At 49.1% G+C, this 21,131-nt stretch overlaps 1 protein-coding gene across 1 annotated transcript; it reads right to left on the bottom strand.

Annotated features, from left to right (window-relative positions):
- Nucleotides 1-9,949: 9,949 nt before the first annotated feature.
- On the bottom strand, nt 9,950-16,136 carry LOC101071362 (dermatan sulfate epimerase like). The gene has a single exon (XM_003968120.3). It carries the CDS (start codon nt 15,059-15,061, stop codon nt 11,417-11,419), a length of 3,645 nt encoding a protein of 1,214 aa, XP_003968169.3. The 5' UTR covers nt 15,062-16,136; the 3' UTR covers nt 9,950-11,416.
- Between the last annotated feature and the right edge of the window lie 4,995 nt (nt 16,137-21,131).

The raw sequence follows: 21,131 nt of genomic DNA, 5'->3' as shown, positions 1-21,131 counted from the left end.
TTATTACCGGGGCAGGTCTGCACCCGCTTCAAAAAACAAAAAACAAAAAAAATGTCATGTTTCTAAAATGTCATGCCGTCCCATCAAATGCTAACGGATTGAAGAGGACAGATCGTACACGATGCTCTTCTGGAGGGATAAGATGCACCAGAATCTCATCATCTGTCGCCTTATCAAACACTGAAATATGTCAGATGTCTCCGGGAGGGTTCTTTTTGTTGGCACAATCCCTACAAACGTGTAGCTGACAGGGATGAAGCTTCAGGGTGGGTCACACACAGAGCCCGGGGCAGCGACATTTCCCTGAAGCTAGGCTAGGCTAATCCTTTAAGCTTCAAAGAAGTCTGTTTCATGTTTTCTGTGTGAAATTCCAAAACTAAACGTTGAAATGTTGAAATCAACGCACGGCTACGCCCATTGATGATACAAAGTGTCTGTCATCCTGCCGGTGGCCTTTCTGACAGTCATCTCGAGGGACGTCTGCGCGCACACGAGCCGACCGAAGACGGCGGCAGACAGCTGTCACCACGGAGACAGAGAGGAATTCTTGAAACAGCAGAAACTGTCTCGCGTTAGAGGGCCGAGAGAGTGACAGGGCCAAAACAGGAAGTGCAGTCATATTCTTTGGTTAGGCTAACGCAGGACTATGCTAAGTGCTAAATAAATGCTAAGCAGCAGCTACGTAGGGGAGGAGCAACAGTATAAGACACACCTTGATACATTGCTAATTCGCCTCTCTGCTCGGGGAAGAACCATCTAAAACCAAATAACGACCTGTTCTACTTTTTTTCTCCGCATTCAATCAGATATTGTCCCAGAATCCTCGCCAATAACTCAGATGAAAGCTGTAAACTGGCATCACAACCAAAGGCAAGGCGGTAACCGGGTCGATATCGACGTTGCGTCTACTGGTGCAGCGATCGGCACGGACCGAGAAACCTCAATGAAATGTGACATTGAATCACAGAATGTTCGGGGGAGGGGAGGGGAGGGTCTCTGAGGTCTCTGGCTCAGCTTTGACAGATCCGAGATAGCATGACGGAAATGTTCAGAAGAATTTTCTTCTGTTTCCTGATATGTTTGTGCCTATTGTCGCAGGAAATTAGCTTTATTGACCCGGCAGCATCAGTCCCTTCTGGGCTAATTACAGTTTCTTCGACCTGAGCCTAACCTTTGGTAATTAAACGGCTAGGCTAATATGCTAACATTAACAGACTGTCATGCATGGACAGAGTAATGCCTACAGAGCATTCAGCACACCGTGACCCGAGTGCACGTGCGCAATCGATGAACCGAGCGAGTGTCAGACTCAAGGACGGCTAATTAGCGAAACTGCTAATCACCCGCAGCAGGTGACAGATAGTTTTCATTCCTCATGGACAGAATCTGACCCTGATCTCATCCTTTGAACCACTGAAATTCTGCGAACCAGTTCAGATGTCCTCACTTCCCAACATGTCCCCATTTTGCATTCGCATTCTGGTCCTCATTATGTGTAAGAACAGACACACACACTCGACGCCAATATACTGACCTTAGATGTAATGTTTGCTTTGCAAAAGCGACAGGCACAACCCAAACAATTGAAAAAGAAGATATTTAATCTTGTAAAACTATCGTAAAAGTCGGAATATTTATCAGGATGGAGGAATGTTGCCTGACAGTCTGACTTCCGCAGCAAACAGGGCAGTTCTGCTCAACAGTTGTGTTTTGTTCACATTCTTCTGTGTTTCCTGCCAAAAGAAGCCAAAAACACGACTAGCTGCAACATCTGTTGCTGCAGGAGTCCTTGTGGAGCACAGCCGCGCGTTTCCCAAACAAACTCCCACTGAGGTCGAAGCAAAACATCATTTACAGCTAAATGCCTCCGAATAAAAGTGGATAATTTATGTAAGAAAGTTGTTTTTAACGTTTGGAAAATATTTTTCACTGCAGGGTCACCCAGCCTGGGAAGGTGAGGGAGATGAGACAGGAGTCTGCTTAAATAGACAAGATGCCGATGTTAGCTAACGTTGTTTAAAAGGTCCAAGTGAGCTGAATAAGAATATGAGCATTGAAGTCAAAGTGAGCCCGAAGAGTTGTGCTAAAATGGCTCTAGAAAAATTATATGATACATACGTTCAACCCTAAATCGCCCCCTATTGGTGGGCTTGAGTATCACAAACCCTCGTTAACTGTTGCCATCACACTCTTCTCCTACGCCAACATTTCTAATTACCTCAAATGGCTTCTCTCTTCCGTGGTTTTTTAAAATATTTTATTACTAGAGACATAACTTTACACCTTTTTATGCTAATGAGCTGGTAGCTACAAGTCCAGCCTGCCTTTGCGTGCACGGCCACCAGGGGTGCTAATATAAACCAACTGAAGGTGATGTTAAGCAGCTTGTGCAAAACTAATAATAAACTAATTAACCCTTGTGTGGTGTTCGGGTCTGTGGGACCCGTTTTCACTTTTTATTAAAAGAAAAATGATAAAGTTAATTAATTAAAACCTTGCTTCACTTATAAATTTGTTTCCACTCATTACTTGATTTTAATTGATTTTCTTTATTATGTTTTAAATAACAAGTTATAAATGTGACCTAACAAAGGTAAAGGGCAGATATTAACCATATATATATTGTTTACACTGCTTGTAATTGGGATAAGGTAAACATCTGTTCAGTATTTTAACATAAAAGTGTTGGACTGTGAGGCATTAAAAGCCACAAATTGCAACGGGTCCATCAGACCCACAAACGCTGGCTGAGTAACAAGTAACAACAATATGAACATTACACAAGGGTTAAACATTTTGACAACTCACTCTGACACATTATTATGACACTAAATGTCTCCATCATCAGCAGAGAAGCACACGGATGTCGTTAACACGACGTTGAATCACTTTAGGAGCAGACAGAACCCGGTTGTGCTTGGGGTCAAACCCTGCCCTGAATTGTGCAACCATGTATTTCAGCCACCTCACACCCTCATGATGGGCACTGCTTTTTTATAGTGTGTAATATATTCTGCTTTTATGAATTTTAAATTAATGTGGGCTTCTGCACGAGTCATTTGTTATCGGCGGTTGGCGAGAGGGCATCTACAGTATTTCCTGCTTCAGATGGAATACTAATGGCAGCTCTGATGGGTCTGAGAGTTGAGCCGGGACTGAATTTGCAGAACATGGGGAAGGAAGCGAGATATTATCACGCCCTGCACACGTCACCAGAAATGTCAAAAACTGCTGATGAGGCTTTTCTGAGGCCAAGAAACGCAGCCAAATTTGGGTGCGATATGAGAGCCGCGTCCTTGAAACAAGCTAACCACTTTATCAAAAAGTTTGTCATCCTGCAGACGATTATTCAAGATGGTTTATGTATTCATTCTTCCCTTGAAGGCATTTCTTACTTTTTAAAGTTCACACATCACAACTTCTTGGCTGTTTACCCTCTTTATAATATATACGGTGTTACTCCGTGGAGTTATGGGGCTTTCTGAGAGTCAAGGACACATTGATTTGTTTTAAAAAATGCCGAAGATGGGTAAAATAACCAAAACTGTATCAAAGATGTTTGCCTGGAGTTAAACGACTGCACCTTCTCCTGCACCTGTTTGGTCCAATGTGTTCTCACTGATATCCAAATTCACACCAGACAGATAAAACTGGCTACATATTTAGCTAGCAAGCAGACAATATAGGATGTAACTGCTTTTATGCATGTGCGTGTAATTACACAATCTAGCCAGCAGGGGATTGGCCAGCAAACATTTAACAGGCCTGTAAAACTGGAAACAACAACAGTGAGAGCATCTCGGTGTGCGGAAGCTAATGTGGCTCGTTTGCAAGTTTCCTGGATGATGACAGGTTTATTAACTCAAGAGCCCTCCGGTTTATTACGGACCACCTGACGAACTGAGGTGCGCCTGAATGCATCGTTAGCTTTAGTCTCTTTAATCTCTCTCTGTTGTGAATTAGGCTCAACTTGTGAATCAGAGAGCGGCGGCCCCTAAAACTCTCCCGCTCGCTGGACTTGTAAACCTGTGATTACTTTTGCTAATGCTTGCTAACAATGCCACGACCAATGCCAGCCCCCCTCCCCCCCCCCCCCCAGTTTGGCACCCACTGACGTCCCGTGAATTCCCGTGGGTCGTTGGGGCGCTCCCACCTGGACCACACTCGCGTCACGGCCGTCGTGACTTCCTCTGCAGTTGTGATCGGGCTCACGGTAAATGTTTGCCGGCGTGTGCCTGCGCTGAATAACAATCAAAGCACTGCGGATACTGATGAAGCCGTTCAGACAAAATGAATCCACTTACCCCGACCGCGTGCACCCCCCCCCTCCCCTCCCCTCCCCCGCTGTAGAGGATATTTTCAATTAATCAGGCTGCCTCATCAATAATGCATCCAGCCCTGCAGACAGTCACTCTTCTCCAACCATTTAATGAAGCAGCCCGGCCACAGGGACCCCGTCTGCACATCACTCCTCCTCTGGAGCGCCGCCGCCGCCGCCGCCGCCGCCGCCGCCACCGCCGGTGCCTCCCAGTCAAGAGCAGAACCCGTCAAAAAAACGGAAAAGTACACAGATGACAATAAGTAAACAGCCAGGCAGCCATGCCAAGAAGCTAAAAGGTACCGCAGGAAGAGTAGAGGAGCGATGAATAATTAAAAACAACTTTTCCGTGACAGGCGGGAATGCACCGGTTTGATAGAGAAGCTGCACCCTCGATTTAAGCAGCCAGAAATTAATGAATCTCAAACCGAATATTTGTTTTTACTTGATCAGTCAAACAACAAGCGCAGGTTTGTTTCATTCCACCTAATTTTCCTTCTTTCATAAAGTGTTTTAAAGTCTCCGGCTGTTATCCTGGAAAGCAGCACACGCCGCTTCTGGCTCCCAGGCAGCTAGCATATGTCCTCCCCGAAGGATTCACTTCTCCAGCTAGCAGCTCCGATCTGGCGAATTTTAAACAGAGACAGAGTTTCAGAGGATTCCTCTAATAAATGCTGCAGCGGCGGATGAAAAGGTCACGGCTTTCTACTTTTACATTTAGGGCCTTTCCCGTTTATTCACACCGACCAGCCCGCGTTAGCGTGAAGAATTTTCACGATGTTCGGAAGAGCAAATATTTGAGGGGTGGGAGGAGGCCAGGTTAGAGGGTCCCTACAGGGACTCCTGTTCAGAGACATTTTATTCTCATGATTTGTGTCGATGATTAGCATTTTATTGCCTTTGGTTAACTGGAAGAGCTCCCATGGCTTTTTTTTGTGACTTGTTGCCAGAACAGGCCCCCAGCAGAGCACTGTGGGGCGTTTAATTTGTTATTTTGTGCCCTACAGCGGGCACTATTTTAGAGTGGGACGTGGAGGTTTATCCCATTTCCCACTGTTACCACACTCTGGGGGGCACTTTATATAAATGACTTTGTAGATGCCATAGAGCAGGTGACCAGCATGTTGGGCAACCAGCAGTTGTCTCGGTTGTCTTTTGGGCCCTTGGGAGGACCCCAGTGACAGTTTACTGTCTTTAATGCCCAGTAAGACATTTAGCTGGTGTTTGGACTGAAGGGGTGTCTCCAGGGACATTTTGGTCTTTTCCTCTTTAACCCGAACAGAATCTGAAAGTGACCTTTTCTCAGATCCCATAACTTTAAGGCACTCATAGGACGTGTTTTGACTGGTAGAGACTGTTGACTGGACACTTGTCTGATGGCCTCAAAACAACCTCACAGAAAAATTCCTCAGTCCAATTTGTCCTTTCAGCACAAACATCACCTCTGTCACGTCTTTCTTTTAAATTAAGCAGGTCCAGTTCCACTAGGTGGCGATAAAACTAATTCAAATCGTGAGGAGACCAGGCGGGTGTGACGTGCAACCTGAATACAAACCCATGGCGCATAAATACACAATGTCTCATGTACTCTTTAAGCACAATTAAGATTTAATATGCTGTAATTTCAACAACACTGACTCCAGAACTCCAGGTTTAATTGTGTCACCGAGGTAATTTCGTGATCTCTGCGCTGAACGGCAGCTGTGACGTTCGCCTCGTCCTCTCCTCTCGCACGCCAATCTGCGTTCCACCGTTCTGATGTGCGAGTTTCCCCCCATCGATTCTCATCATGTCTCCGCATCACGACACACTTTTCTGCGAAGCGGGCCGAGAACGGCGATCTCGGAGGAATAGAACCATATGAGCAGAGAATCGGACCATCTGTCTTCCCGCACAGCTCAAAATCATGGGGGACAGTAGAAGAGTGACGCATGTCCCTCCTCTCCTGCCGCCTTTCAATGCCGAGACGTCTCTTTTCAAAAAATAAAGCTTAGCTCAGAAAACACGTACCCGGCGCTAGCTGAGCATCGGTTTGACTCCAGATCTTCTCAAACTGTCCCACTTAGTGTACCTGCACAGGGGGAAATCAATGCATTGACCGACAGATGTCCAACTCCACCAGAGGGCGATAACGCTAATTAGTACGACGAAGACCAAAGAGAATCGATAAACAAATTCACTACAGCGATTGAAACGATCTTTTTCGAGGTCTTCTGACCTTCCCAGACCACCCACGGAGCAGGTCTGAGATCTGTGATGAGAATTGTCTTTATCTTGTTGTTATGTGTTTCGCCATATGTTCCTGTCTTCCCTTTGATGTCCTTATCTTGTTGTTATATGTTTCACCATATGTTCCTGTCTGCCCTTAGAAGTTAGGCAAGGTAGACTAAATGTAGTTAAAAACAGAGACATTTCAGTTGCAGGATTGTTGTTTGTTCTATTGTTATCTCAGGAGTCAGTCAGGCAGGGGGTGTCAAACACTCATTGTAAATGCGACATCAAGGGGGTTGATGATGATCACATTTGCATGAAGAATGGGAGCTGGCCACCTGGGAAAACAATGGAAGAGAAGAACTCTACCAACACCAAGTGGGACTGGAGGAAGAAGACGGGGACATCTCAGCGGGGGATCTGGATTGGATTGCATGGACATTGTGAATTTGCATGTGTGTGACTATAAAGGACTGGGCCAAGGGATAGTTAGGTTGTCAGACTTCATGCCCTGACAATTGACTCTGTTGTTGCTAGGGTTATGAACTGGCCCGGAGCTCTGTAATATTTGTGTCTGGAATTGATTCTATTGTTAAATACATTTTGAAATTGGTACTTTACTTCTCGAAGTCTTCATTCAACGAACACGCGGATCGGCAGCTACATACAGGAGGTATCGCGATCCAACATCTGTCGTCGTCAGGATGCGTTACTCCAGCGTTTAATGATTTGAGTTATTAGCGTTTCAGTGTAACGACGACTTTTTAAAAGTCAAATTTGATTTGGATCGAGGCGCCTAACGAAGTGGCATGTTTTAGCGCCGTGACTAACATCACAGCGAAGAACTCGTCTCCTCAAGACATGAATCCCACTAATTAGATATCAATGAAGGCTGAATGTAATTGTAATGGGAACCATCAGCTTGCCTATTTGCAGTCAGTCAGGAGAAAGATCAGCCAGCTGGACTCAATCATAAACCTCTGAATAATGCCGGCCCTCCGATTCACCACCTCCAGCAGATAGACATGTCTCGTTAACCACCACTGGAGTCATGGACCACTTTAGCCTTCGTAAGTAGGCTCACCTTAGTCTAACATTTCGCTCATCTGTGCGATTGTAGGAGTAAGGCATGCAGGAATAGGAGACCCTGAGCATTCCCATCCCCCGAAAACTGCGATTTACAGAACTGAGGGGATTAGCCGAGATGTCAGGAGAGGCAGTTTAAGCTGACAGGAAGCCAGAGTCGAGCAAAGGGTCTCACTTTCAAAGTCAAAAAGTCAAAAACTTCCCAAAGCCTCGGTCGCCGCCTCACATCATGCGGCTATGCAGGAAAGATTCAATTTCCACGGACTTTCATTTGACTTTCAGACAGAGGAACGGTCCAGGAAACGCGGAGGTTGTGGGGGGGTGAAATCCCAACACAAGTTCCCAGAGGATGCAGTGCTTCCACTAATCTGGCAGCGCGCCGTGTGGAATGATCTCATTTTCTCGAGCCGCGACGCTGTCATAATGAAAGCGAGACGCTGGAAAGGCGCAGCTGCGTGAGACACTGAGGAGCGCTCGCGACGGCTGCTGCGCCTGGAGTCACGTCCAAAACGCCTCATCTCCACTCATTCCCCGCCACCGCCAGGCCAAACCGGCCTTTACAAGCCGTCGCCGCGGCACCGAGCTGGCACCGAAGGTTCCGCTTCCACTACAGAAGTGAGTCGCCGGCAGCTGCAGATCCACAATGCGCCACAATTCCCTGCAAGTCTGCTCTTATTAGCAGCGGTTCCCGGGAACCGCGGCTCCCCGAGCACAAACACGGCTCTGCGGACCACACAGATAATGTTTACCATTCCGAACACGGCTAAATATAGGACAGCGGCGCGGCAGGTGCTCGCGCCTCGTCCAAAAAGTCCCAACCTGGCAGCACAACTCGGCTCTAGCGGGCTGATTCGAACGCACAATAGCGAGCGTGATTACTCCGGCCCAGGATATCAGGTTTCTCCCTGACTGATGGTGGCTGCTGCAGAGGTTAATTAACGTGCGGTGGCGGGGGCGACGGCCGGTGGCGAGGGAGAGGCTCTCCCGGGACTTTGACGCAGCGGTGGCAAAGATAAAGGCGGAGCCGGCACAGGAATGATTACTCAGCCCAAATGGAGTCCCGTCTTTTTCCAACCTGGAGCGCCGCCTTGTATTTAATAGTCCAGGAAAGCCACTCCATCAGCTCGCCGAGCTGTGGCGAGGAATTAAATTCCAACCCGACTCTTCATCACTGTCGCCATAGAACCTCATTGCGGGCAGGAATATTTATTGGCAATCGGGTGTCAAAGATCATTTTAGAAAGCACCTTAAGACATTCGTTTTGTATGGGTGAGGTCGGCAGATGGTTCTGGTTGGTCGCTCCACCTGTAGCCAATGTTCTCAGACAGAGAACTCGCTCTGACATGTTTTTATCCTCTTCACCTCTCATGAAGGAAAATCTCAGCAAAAGTCCTGGTCCGGGGCAATTGTTGAGCCTTAATTAGGGACAAAACAACCATCCCATAACAACAGCCTGAAACAAATGACTACCAGATGGATTTTGGCACGAGAGCGCTCTGCTTAGAGCAGAAACAGGAAGTATGAATCAGAACAAATATTAATAAAAGGGATCCGGTTTAAAGCGGCGCTGCAGACCACGGACTGACTGGAATTCTTGTCATTCTTGATATTTTGACCAAACTGATGAGATCAGTTCCCGAAAACCGGCTTAAATCCAAGGGATTAACCCTCAGAACGCGCGATCGCACTGATATGAACTTATCCTGACAGGTTTGTGTGCAGCCGAGATGTCAGACCAGCCTGCAGATTGACATGATCAATATTTATGAGCCCATATTTCCAAAAGATGTTTCCTCCTTTTTTTTTGTCTCGTTTTTTCACGTCGGAGAAAAGTTACTTAGACATTGAGCGCACGTCCAGACCTGCAGAAACTTCTCAGCATTTGCCTGAGGTTTTTCAGTCAATAACACGCCCGTGTGTGTGTGTGTGTGTGTGTGTGTGTGTGTGAGAGAGAGAGGATTACACATGCTACGAGGGATCAAGAACAAATGACTAATGAAGTGCCTGACTCACTGAGGCCGCTCCAGGTCCCATCAGTGAGGGCGTGACTTTAAAATTCCCCGACATGTTTTTAATAGTCGGCCTCTCCTTGCTGTGCACATCAGCCATACAAGCAATTAGGCTTCTGTCAGGCGTGCCGAATAAAATGGAGATTTGGCTCGTGCGTAATTGTGGGATCTGAATAAGCCGACGCTTGGCTGGAGGGCGCGCGTTAATGGCGGGAATATCGGTATGAAAAGTATGCTGCGAGGTTTTTAACGATTGGCGAATGTCATTAAACGTCAGTGAAAGTTGGTGGTTTTTAGAGTTCACAGCATCCAGACACAGTCAGGGTTCCACTGTATTTATGAATTTATTATTTTTCTTTACATCATCTCCACCTCCTGTTCCAGAGCCTGCAGAGAGAAGAAAAAAAAAGGAGAGGAAAAAAAAAAGAGAGAAATGATTGTAATTCAAGGCCACGGAAGCAAGGAAGTGTATCCTCAGGAGCAAATACAAAACATACTTTGTAACAGGATTGCAACACCAAAGTGAACGCATGTCTGCCAAGTCTACACATTCAAAGACCACGAACATCAAACAGGTTTTTCCAGCCTGTGGAGGGAAAACAAACAGTTTCTGGTGGAGGGAAGATGCAGAAGGCGCAATGTCTCGGGTTTGTGCGCCGATGCACCGCAAAACAAGTGAATCATCAGTTAATCTTGATCCAGGAGGAAAGTCCAGTTGCCTTCGCCTTGTTGCCAGGGCGATGCTCCATAAGTAGTGTGACATCATCGACAGTGAAGCAAAGTGATGAATGAAGAAGAGGAAAGAAATAATGCAAAAGGAAAATGCAACCGTTTTAGCCCCGCCCACATTCTGCTGCTCCTCCCCCATGTTCCGCTAGGTGGAGTTGTAATTTTAGCTATCTTTAGCAATAGGCTATAACAACAGCTAAAAACATCATCAATTATCTGATCGACCGAGACAGCAAATAAAAAACTAATTTTCACTGTAGGAGTAAAAAAAAAAAAAAGGCACGGACATAAATCACATGGTAAAACACAGTTATGGCAGTTTGCAGATTAATAAAAGCTGCTTTTAGAAATTACTTTGACTAGAAATGTGTCAAGTCTTGACAGTTTTTTCAAAGTTTGATCCCCATTAAGCACTTTCCTCACAACTAATTCAATAAATGCCACAGGGATAATCATATTCATTGCGGATCCTTTGGGATACATATCTTTGGAAGCCATTAATACTCCTGGCGTTCTTTCTTCTAGACATAATATCTTCAAAGGATTAAAGATCTGCAGGGGTTTCGTATTTTCAAACTGGCGCAGAACGTCGAGAGCAGCTTTGGAAAATGCACAAAGTCCCACGTACAATCAAAAGAGTCCCCGTGAAAGTGCAAAGACACCAAACCTTCGAGACATGGTGGAAACATGAAAACACAGCCGGCGTTACTCAGGCTGCAGTGACACATTAAAGCGCAAACTCTGATTCAACACCGCGGCGCCTTTTGACGCTTTTAAAGGGAAAGGACAGCGAATTCATGACCTTTAAATTCTTCCTCACATTTGTGTTTCTGTCATTACATTTCTGATAGCGGTTGTTTCATCAGCAGCTCTCTGACGTCATGGATTAGAGGCGTGAAATCCTCCGTAAGATCAGTTTCAACATCCTTCCAAACAGAGTGAAACTCAAGCTCAAAGGTAAATATGGGTTGTTGTTTTTTTAAAAATGTCCCGTCAGTGCAAAAAATGAAAGTACAGACTTTAGACCAGGCAGCTTGCTGTTAGCTGGCCAGCAGCGGTAAAGTCAGGCGGGGAACCGGGCGTAACCCAGCCTCTTCATCACACTCCCACACACATCCTCAATCAGTCTGATGTCTTTCCGAGGCATTTTTTGTCTCCATGCCTTGATGTTGGCCGGTGAAATCTCCCCCTCGTACATCAGATTGTACAGGTTGGTGGAGGTCGTGAACATGAGCTGGTTGAGGGCCGCCGGCGAGACAGGCACCCCGAGGAAGGTGTAAACGCCCTCCGCCGTCTCCTGTGGATAATTGACCAAGTCCTCAAACCTCACCCGGAGAACGGCCTCCTCAGGGAGGCCCTTGCTGATCCTCAGCACGGCTGCGGTGTGAGCCAGCCACAGATGAGCCAGAATCAGGACGGGGTTGGTCTCAGAGACAGACAGCAGCCTCTGGATCAGCCTAAACTCAGGAGCCACTGCCAGACACCCTTCACTCATAGCACCCTCCTTGAATATCAGGGAAAGGTGCTGAGGAATGTTTTTAAGAGTGTAAAGACTGGGTTTGCTTTTATAAACCATGAGATAAATCCATGCCCGTGGATCTCTCACCAAGTAGATGGTCCTGAGAGAGAGTCCGACCGCCTCCTGAATGAAAGGCAGCTTGAGTGCCCAGCTTCCACTGCGCATGCTGAGAACCACCCGGGCGTTGGGGTACTCTGCAACATGGCGCCTCATCTCCCTGACGTACTCTGCATCTCTGTCCAGACTGACCCTAAGCTTGCCCTTCAGCTCAGACGCCACCTCCCTTCGCCGTGATCTTTTCTTTCTGTCCTTAAGGACCCCGTCTCTCTGCCCCTGTTTGACCCTGCTGCCCTCTGCCAGCTGAATATTCTGCAAGTGCAGCTTGGTGTTGTGGACCAGCGAGTGCAACCAGCCTTGGATGATCTTAAAGCGCCCCTGCAAGGCGTCCGACCTGGACCACTCACACGCGTCCACCAGGGAATCGAACTCAAACTCGGTTTCAGGAATGTCCACGTGCTCGGTGGGAACTCTAACGTAAACAAAGTCTGTGCTGTTGTCAAAAAGATGCTGAAGTATTTCTGATCCAGACCCAGGGAGGGTGGTTATGACAACGGTGGGCAATGGGAGCCGCTGCTGCTCATAGAGCCTTAGTTGTTTGTTTACTTCGCTTCTGGCACCCGCGCCTTTCCAATTTACCCCGCAGAGGAGCCGATCGCAGCTGTTTGACACAAACAGCAGCTCGGCGATCCACAGGAAGAGCACGGTCAGGAGCGCGTAGCGCATCAGCCTGCTGAAGCAGATGTAGAACTTCCTCTGCATGGTCAAGAACCCGATGGCCAAGCAGAGGACGACCCCCGCGATCACATTGACCGTGAACCCGAGATCAAAGAGCTGATTATCGCTGTTGATTTGTTTGGGAATGTTTTGTGTTCCGATGCCGAAGCGAGTGATCTGATACGCATCCTCGACTTTGCAGTGACCGCCGAACCCTAAGTAGGCTAGTCTAGCTCCAATGTCTTTATAATTTGTGGCTACAGAAACTACTTTCTCTGTGTTATTGATAGTTAAAGAGACTCTCACGCCGTTTTTGCTGCTATCCACAAACCTTGCATTGGACACTTTGACATACGGCCCATGTAGGACGTAAGCTACCCTGGTGACGGCACCTGCCATCGGGAAAGTAACATTGACATACTGAGTCCACCTCTTTTTAAATTCTGCGGCCTGCTCAGCTTCCTGGATCCTAGTATTGGGGCTCTGTCCCTGGCTATCGAACCAGAACATTTTGTAGTGAGCGTCCCACACGTCCATCATGGCACCGTTGTACCTGTCCATGAATCTAAAGGGGACATACTTAAAGTCGATGTCAAGGTTGTGGAAAAACGCGCTCAGAGACGAGAGGGGCGAGTCTCCAAACTTCTCCACATGGTCCAGCACCAGCAGCGTCTGAGAGTTTAGCAGAACTAAAGCCCGGAATACACTCTTTAGCCTCATGGCGGGGGAGTAAGCCAACGCCGCCTCGCCGCTCACAAACATCATGTCACTATGCGAAGAGGCCACGATCACCTCCCCTCTGGCGTCACCCACACCATCATCGGTCCAGCGAAGCCACTTAGCACATTCCCCTAACTGCCCCTCCCAGGGGTTGTTACACTGGCTGGTGGGCGATGGGCTGAAAACCAGAACATTGTTGAGATAGCTGTACTTGGGTCCGTAAAGTGCTTCAGACACAAACACCTGCCCATTAGGGGCGAAAGTGAAAGAGTTCTGGTCAGGGTGCTCGTGGCCCGGATTAAAGCTGTTCCAGCCCTCCACCCAGGAATAAGGCTTGTCATGGACGATGTCGTAGACAGCACGGCCACCCAGCTTGCCGGACTTAAAGGAGAGAAAAGTATTACCCTGACTGCTGGGCAGCCCCGCTCCGTAGGTAACCACACCCCAGTTAGAGAAAATATGCATCCTGGCTTTCCCAAAGTCCTGTGGGGGCTGCGGTGTGAGGTGCTGGTTGTACCAGATGTACTCGGTGTGAAGCGTCGCCCAGCGCTGGGCAGAGGATTGTCCCATGGGTCCGTCCTTGGGCCGGTGTTTCCTGATCTGCTGGGCCAACCAGTTCCCCGTCCCGTTCCTCATGACGAAGGAGTCGAGAAAAACGAGCTGGCTCTCCGGCCCATAGAACCAGTTGTAGTTGGAGTCTGCGATGCCGACGCTCCGCTGAAACCCTGGCAACAGGGTGGCGTAATAGAACCAGAAGTGGCCCCGCAGCCAGTTGTTCTGAAGATTGTCGATATCAAAGTGGCGCTGCGCTAGGAAAACATACTGGGTGACAGACTTGGCCGTGTAGCTCCCATAGGCGACCCCCTCATCCAGCGAGCCGTCCACCACGTGATTGAGAAGAAACATGGTTTTCTCCATGTAGTTCACCGCCACCTGCTTCCACAACATGGACTCTGGGTCTTTGTGTGATCCCACTACGATGGCACCAGTCAGGACAGCCAGTATGTTGGTGGTCTGATGATTCTGGAGATACTGCTTGCCCCACCCCCGGTGCTTTGACAGCTCATACAGCTCCTCCGTCTCGGAGCGGATTTTCTTGAGGTAAACTTTCCTGCGCTGCTCGTCCAGGTAGCTGTAGACGAAGTCGTACGCGGTGGCGAATCCAGTGAGGGAATGCGCTGTGGGGACCTCGTCGTTGGGCGCGCTGGTCACCTTCCAGTCCGGGTACTCGGCCATCCTGTCCATAAATTTGAGGAGAAACTGCAGAGCGGCAGAGTCCTCTGGGCACAGCAGGCAGTAGAGAGCCAGGGGGGGCAGGTTGTTGCCGTAAATCTCGTTCCATTTGCTCGTAAAATCCTCGTGTTTCGCCGGCGGCATGTAGAAGGGGACGTTGGCGAGCATGGTGAGCACCGCCAACCGCACGACTTTGAATATGTGGCTGTGGGTGGTGGACGACCTCTGCCTCAGGAGCAGCACGTCCTCCGGGCTGAAATAAAGGTTGGGGTGGGCGGCAGCGGACCGGAGCTGATGCTGCTCGCCGGCTCTGTCCTGATGGAGCTTGACCTGCAGCAAATCATCTGTGAAAATGTCTCTGTCCGAGGTGTTGAAAACCCCCGAGAACGCTGCCCCCGCGCTGATCAGGGGCAGGAAAAAGGCGCAGGAGACAGCCCAGTGAGCCACCATCCTTCTGCACATCGGTGGGGTTAAAGAGCAGGCAGATGAGTATTTAACACTTTAAATGAAAGTAAATGTCTCCGGGTGAATTTAAATTTGATCGCATGTCAACGAGCATTTTAAAGTTAAAGTGGTTTTAAAAAAAAGTTTAGACCACTCTGGAAACTACATGGAAACAGTCCGCGAAGAAACACGTGATTTAAAAGTCTTCATGATGAACATTTCCTCAGTCCAGAAAGTCTTGATGGGTGCGTGTTGGCGTGGCCGCGGACACTGGCGCCCCCCTCCCCTCCCCTTCAATAAATGGCATCGATCCCCTCCCCAAAACATTTCCTCTCTCAGCCCCAGTCCGTGTCCGGTCCAATCACAGCCATCCAAAGGCACCGTCCGCAGCCCGCCTGAGCTGCACCATTCGCGGGCACGAACCCTAACAAGCCCCGCATCTCCGCCGCCAACACGCGTGGCAGCGAAAACCGCGCGAAACTGCGTTAAATCGCCAGATCTTCGTGTGGAAGTTGCATAGTTCAACCTGCTTTTTCCTTAATTCCGCCGGCGCGCTTTGTCCTCCGCCATCGGCGGAGCGAAGTCTGGGAAGAGGAAAGTTGTCGTCACTCCTCAAGTATCCAAAAAACGGCCCATTATTCCCAGTGTCCGCAGGAACTGGCGGATGCTCGCGGAGGAGGGTATTCCAGGCGCAAACGCGCAGAAGGCGACCGATCGTGCCGCGTCCGCGTCAGACCCGCGAGCGCACACGGGAGCGGGACTGTGCGTGGCCGCGGAGACGTCTCCGTGATGTCTCCCGGACTCTCCGGCTCAGTCTGGATGTTTTCCCGCACTGAATGGAAAAAATGTGCTGTGCAGACTGTAGAGGGAGCCGTGGCTTCAGCCTGTCGGAGGAGAGAGAGAGAACGGAGGATGGGAGATCTTCCCTCTCTCCGCCCCCATCTCCGTGTGGCCTGCGCGCCGTTAGCACGTGTTAAATTACTGCACAAATGAAGGCAGCATCGGACGCGCAAGAACCAAACACACGGTTTTAACCTTTACTGGGCCATTAACAACAGTAAGCGGACCGTGAACGCATCACCGGTCAGCAGTAAAAGTGATGATGAGGAGCCCTAATTCATACCGTGGTGCGTTTAATGTTTCAGCTTTAGTTAATAAAGTTGCTTGTACGGAGAAGAAAAAGTAAATATTCGACCCCTGTTTGTCTGTTTTTGCATGAAAAAGAATTAGGTTTCTGCCTTTTGTTTTCCTCTTTCCTAAAAACCAGCAGGGAAGAAATGTGATTAATTTTATAAGCCTAAATGAGCAATGCGCCCTCAGTGAGCCCCGTGCTGATGATCAGTGGCTTCCTCCTATCCTAATTCACTTGAAATTACATTTATCGGAAAATAAAAGTAAGCAGCAGGGGTTTGATTTTTGCTTGTAACCATTAATAGGCCAATGTATTAGCAATGTGCGCTAAATTCTTCAATAAACATCAAAGCCTGAAAAGTGACGCTAGAAGGGCAGCTAGCTGGGTTAGCTGCATGAAACACACGCTCGTCAAACACAAAACTACCCTGTTAAAATGAACTTTTAGTCTTTTTGAACAGGTTAACTCCACAAAGATCACGTCCATCAGCTATTTGGGCCGAACCTCACGCCTCAAATCTCCCTTTACGCATCGCTTCATCCCCGGTTTCCTAGCGCTAACGTCACAATCCCTGTCGCGAAGAAAAGGGGCCTCCATTGACTTGCCTGTCTTTTAAAGATGGATCGCTTTCCCTCAGCCTGCAGCTTCCTAGCTTAGCAAGACGACTGTCGCATGCAATATTGCACGTCGCCAGCTGAGACAGATGGATTTCACAACACTCTCATCCTGCTTTGAGCGGCTTCGGATTTTAAGTGCATCGTCCGCCCACGCAGGAAGGACTAAACTGCTACGGACGTGGCCGTTATTAGCCGTGAGGAAATTGATTTTATTATTACTTTACAGCTTTTGTTCCTTTACCTACGGAGCAACACGGCTAATGTGGTTTTAATTAGCATCAGTTGCATTAGAGCCATTTTTACTCTCAGAATTTATAACATATTGAGAGTCTCTTCGGGTTTCCATAAATCGCTTTAACGCGCCGCCATTAACAGTCGGTTTCAGTCGAATTAATACTGTAATACGACCTTTTTCAATCAAATCATTGTATTTTACACTTAGACATAATTTGTATGAAATACTAGCTCGTTATCCAGTGTCCGTAAGATATAGATTTCCTCTAAAAGTCTAATCTAATCGGGCTGAAGGAACTTCTCTGGAGAGAGAATTATTATTGCATTTATGAGGGTTTTTTAGAGCTTTTTCCACATATTATCACCTCAGCCGAGGAGAGATGGATGAACCTGGGTAAACTAATCTACTCCGGCTAATCTGACCGACGTCAGGAGCCTCGGTTACACGGTGCCGGATCTGGTTCAAGACCACTCGACATCCAGAATACGGGTTTGTAGAGGTGTGAGGGCGGTTGTGCCCCGTCTGCTTCTGTCGGCCTCTGAGATTCAAGGTTGAATCCTGATCCAGTGCATCCGTCTTTGTGACAGCGAACTTCACCCCCCCCCTACGCTGGTTCTGCTGTCTCATATAAAAGGAAGAATCAGGGGTCACTGTCGCCCCTCTGAGCTTGAACATCTGCACCACGTCAGCGTCAACGTGCCATTAAAAGGTCGCGCTTTGTGGAGGTCAGAGGTCCAGAGCACGCTAACCTTAGCCTAGGCTACATTTCCATAGGCTCCACAGGCTGGCTGACTTCCTGGGTCAGTCCTGAACGCATCGCCTCTCCGTGATGATCTTCAGATATTCAAAATGGCGGCGGGGAGCACAGAAGCGAGCTCCACCCACACGGTAGCGCGCCACTTTAGTTGGAACACAACAAACCCAGCAACGTCTGGCAGTGTTGTCTCACCTCAAAATTGGCTCAGATGAAAAGAGCTGTTTATCTAGAGCGCACCGCCGCCGTCCTTTGAAGGTTCAGCGCCAACCGGGGCGCCGACCCGCGCCGGCTGGGTTCGAGTGAGCATGCTAATTAGGCAGCAGCCTCGGCGCGGTGGAGTGACCGACTGATGTCAACCGCAGCAAACCGGGACTCTAATCACAATCCCCCACAGCCGCTCGCTCGTCGGGTGGCGGTCCTCGAGCGGCGGCTGGGTGTCGGCCGCCGCGCAACATCTCAAGCATGTCTGATCAGGGAAAATGAAGGATGAATTGCCAAGTGAGTGTCAGACACGGAGTAAACGCACCTTGGAGTGGCAGGTGGCAGCTTGCAGGTTTCCTGCCGGCTGCTCGGGCTGTTTGAAGCCTTTTAAACCTCAGCTTTGCTTTTTTTTTTTTTGGTTGAAGTTAGACGAACCGTCACGCCGGAGCGATGACGCTTGTGCCGACAGCCTGCGCCCTTATTAAAAGTACTCCACGCTGGGAGCGGGAGGGCGGCGGGAACCGGGCTCCTAAAAGACTTGAAAGACCCCCACTTGCTCTCCCTGTGGAGACCTTCAATCTTCCCTGAGAGGGTCGAGGCGCTCGGCATCCAGCATCCGGCCCCTCGGGGCAGACACACGCGGAAAATTGGCTTCGACTGTTCCGTTTTCAAAGGCAGTTTTGCTGCTATGATACGGCCTGTCAATCAAAGAGGATATAAATAAATGCAGAGTCCTCTCAGGATGCGTTCAGGATCCCTCGTTTCCTTCACATCCACCCAGAGGGGAGCCAGAATTAGCATTAGCTTTGGTTCTGAGTGTGTTCTTCACACCTCCGGACATATTTTGAGCTGGCGTTTGCACCAGTTCTGATGTCCTTGATGAATGTGGACCAACATCCGTCGCTGTTTCACCCTCTCATCCCGACCTCCATTCACAGAATTCCTTTAATTGTTCGCGGATTGCCCATCAGCGCCGTTTGGGAAACTCGACTTGTCCCACGACGTCTGTCAAACTGGAACGTTGAGTGCAACCCCGAGCGGACCCGCTACAGCAGGCTGGTGCTCGTGTTTGAAACTGCCAGAATTCCGTCGAGACGGTCGGCGGTTTGAAGAAACACTTCATGTCAAAATGCACGTGAGGGAATATTGATCTCAAAAGCCGCCTCGGGATTGGAGTCGGAATCGTGGCTCTTTGTGGTCTCCAGAGGTGCTGAGAGGTCCGTTGAACCGTAAGGAAGACGTTCAGAGGAACTGTGCACGTGTTGACGGCTTAATGGAAATATGTCAGTCAGGAGGATTAAATTCCATGTGCCCGCACACAGGCGTGCTACGGCGTTAGCTAAAAGGCTTTCAGGCAACAGATACTTTAAGGATTAGCTAACGCTAACCAGGACACATACATGGTCAGGGAAGGGGGGGGGGGGGGGTGATATACAAGGATGAGGGCAGTCATTAGCTTTGCTTAGCATTAGCCAAGTACGCGATAGTGGATTACGTTGATGGTTCCGAAGAATCCATCTGCTGGTAGTCCTGTCACTATTGGGATGTAGCTTAGGTTAGCTAATGATGTAGCATGTAGCATGCAGGATTCACTGATCTGAGCTCTGTGGGGGGGGGGGGGGTGGATGTGACCTCGCCTCGCTCAGACAGGTGAAGCCCCTCCCCCCCCGTCCTCCTTCAGATTTCCCATCAGCGCCTCCTCTGCTGGGATTGATTTTGTCCCGTTCGGCACCTGCTGATGCAGCTATGCAGATATCGAGATATCGGAAACGCGACACGTCGGCGAATCCACGGCCCCTCAAATCGACTCCGACCGCAAAGACGGGCGGGAATCCTCTCGGCGGGCGCCGAGCGACACATCCGCTGATCCGGATACACCATCATCACCGTAATGGATGTCGTGGGGCGGTGCTTTGCAGCGACATCGGTAAACGCACGTGCACGTGCACGTCTGACGGCATCGTCGTCGCACGGACCCGCAGCGCGTCAGCCGGCGGCGCCGGCCGGAATCCCTCGGCTGTGTTTGGGATGCACACGGGCCGCAGCAGAACCCTCCGTGTATTCACAAGTCTGGGCCTAATTAAAATCCATAAACAAGCCAAAAGTCGGTTCATCTGCAGTTCACAGCAAAATATCTCATTGATTTTCTAGCGCTCCGGTCCTGGCTGAGGAATTCGGAATGTTGGACTTGGGGGCAGATTCCTCGCCTCACAAATAATCCTTCTGTGGAACCGCTCTGCCTGACAAGAGGTTGACCCGTTTAAAGATCCGGACGGTGCCTTCGCTGGTCCAAAGATTCCTCCAGGAATCGCAGCTTTCCGGCCAGAGTTTGTCACTTCCTGACCAGAGTTCAACAGCTGGAAACGCTGTTTCATCTGTGGTTCCTCTGGACTGGAGTGGGATCACTGGTTTCCCAGCTGGATTATAGTCACCCCAGTGGAACAACTGGGATCAGAAGATGCACAAAGGACATGTTATCCCTACTTTTGTCAGAATGCCGCCGTGTCCGCAGCGCTGCATCGTTGAGAGAGCCCGGATTCAAAGGTTGGGAATATTAGGAGTGACCATGGAAGTGCTCACCTCCATCAGGTGGTCACATGTCCCTCTTCTTCCCGCCATTCCAAAGACAAAAGTGTCCAATTATCAACGCCTGAACTGGTTTCACAGCCTGGAATTCCATACTTTCAGAAGTGACTCCGAGGAGAGCGGCGGGGGATTGTATAATTGATAAAGAGAGCGAATTCCCTGTTAAGATGTGAGCGGAATGCTGAGATTAAAACGCACTTTGATGAAACATGAAATGGTGAACAGAGGCCTGCTTGTCCCCACTGAAGGACGGCTCCTCGTGGAAAAGGACGGCCTTCCCTCCACCGCCCCTGATGAGATTCTTCAATTAATTCCGAAGTTTCTTGTAAAAACGCGGAAAGTTCAGCCTCGTGGGGGCCGCGAGGAAGGACTTTTAAGAGAATATCCGTCGCAGACCGCCGCCAAATCGATTTAACTGCATGAGAATTTTTTTTTATTAGCGACTTGTTCGGCGGCTCTCGCCTCCGCAGCACATTAATTACAATGAGCGGAATGTTCTTCTGGTAATTTGAGGGATAATCCGAGCGTTCCGTAATGGCGATGGCTGAAAATCCTCACAC

Source organism: Takifugu rubripes, chromosome 10 (genome assembly GCF_901000725.2).
Source record: "Takifugu rubripes chromosome 10, fTakRub1.2, whole genome shotgun sequence".
Taxonomy (NCBI): Eukaryota; Metazoa; Chordata; class Actinopteri; order Tetraodontiformes; family Tetraodontidae; genus Takifugu; species Takifugu rubripes.
The sequence above is the reverse complement of the archived record's forward strand: the minus strand, read 5'-3'. Positions and strand labels throughout refer to the sequence as shown.

Bases quoted from the DNA above. Each gene is read 5' to 3' on its own strand.
- LOC101071362 (XM_003968120.3), bottom strand. From the start codon at position 15,061: ATGTGCAGAAGGATGGTGGCTCACTGGGCTGTCTCCTGCGCCTTTTTC.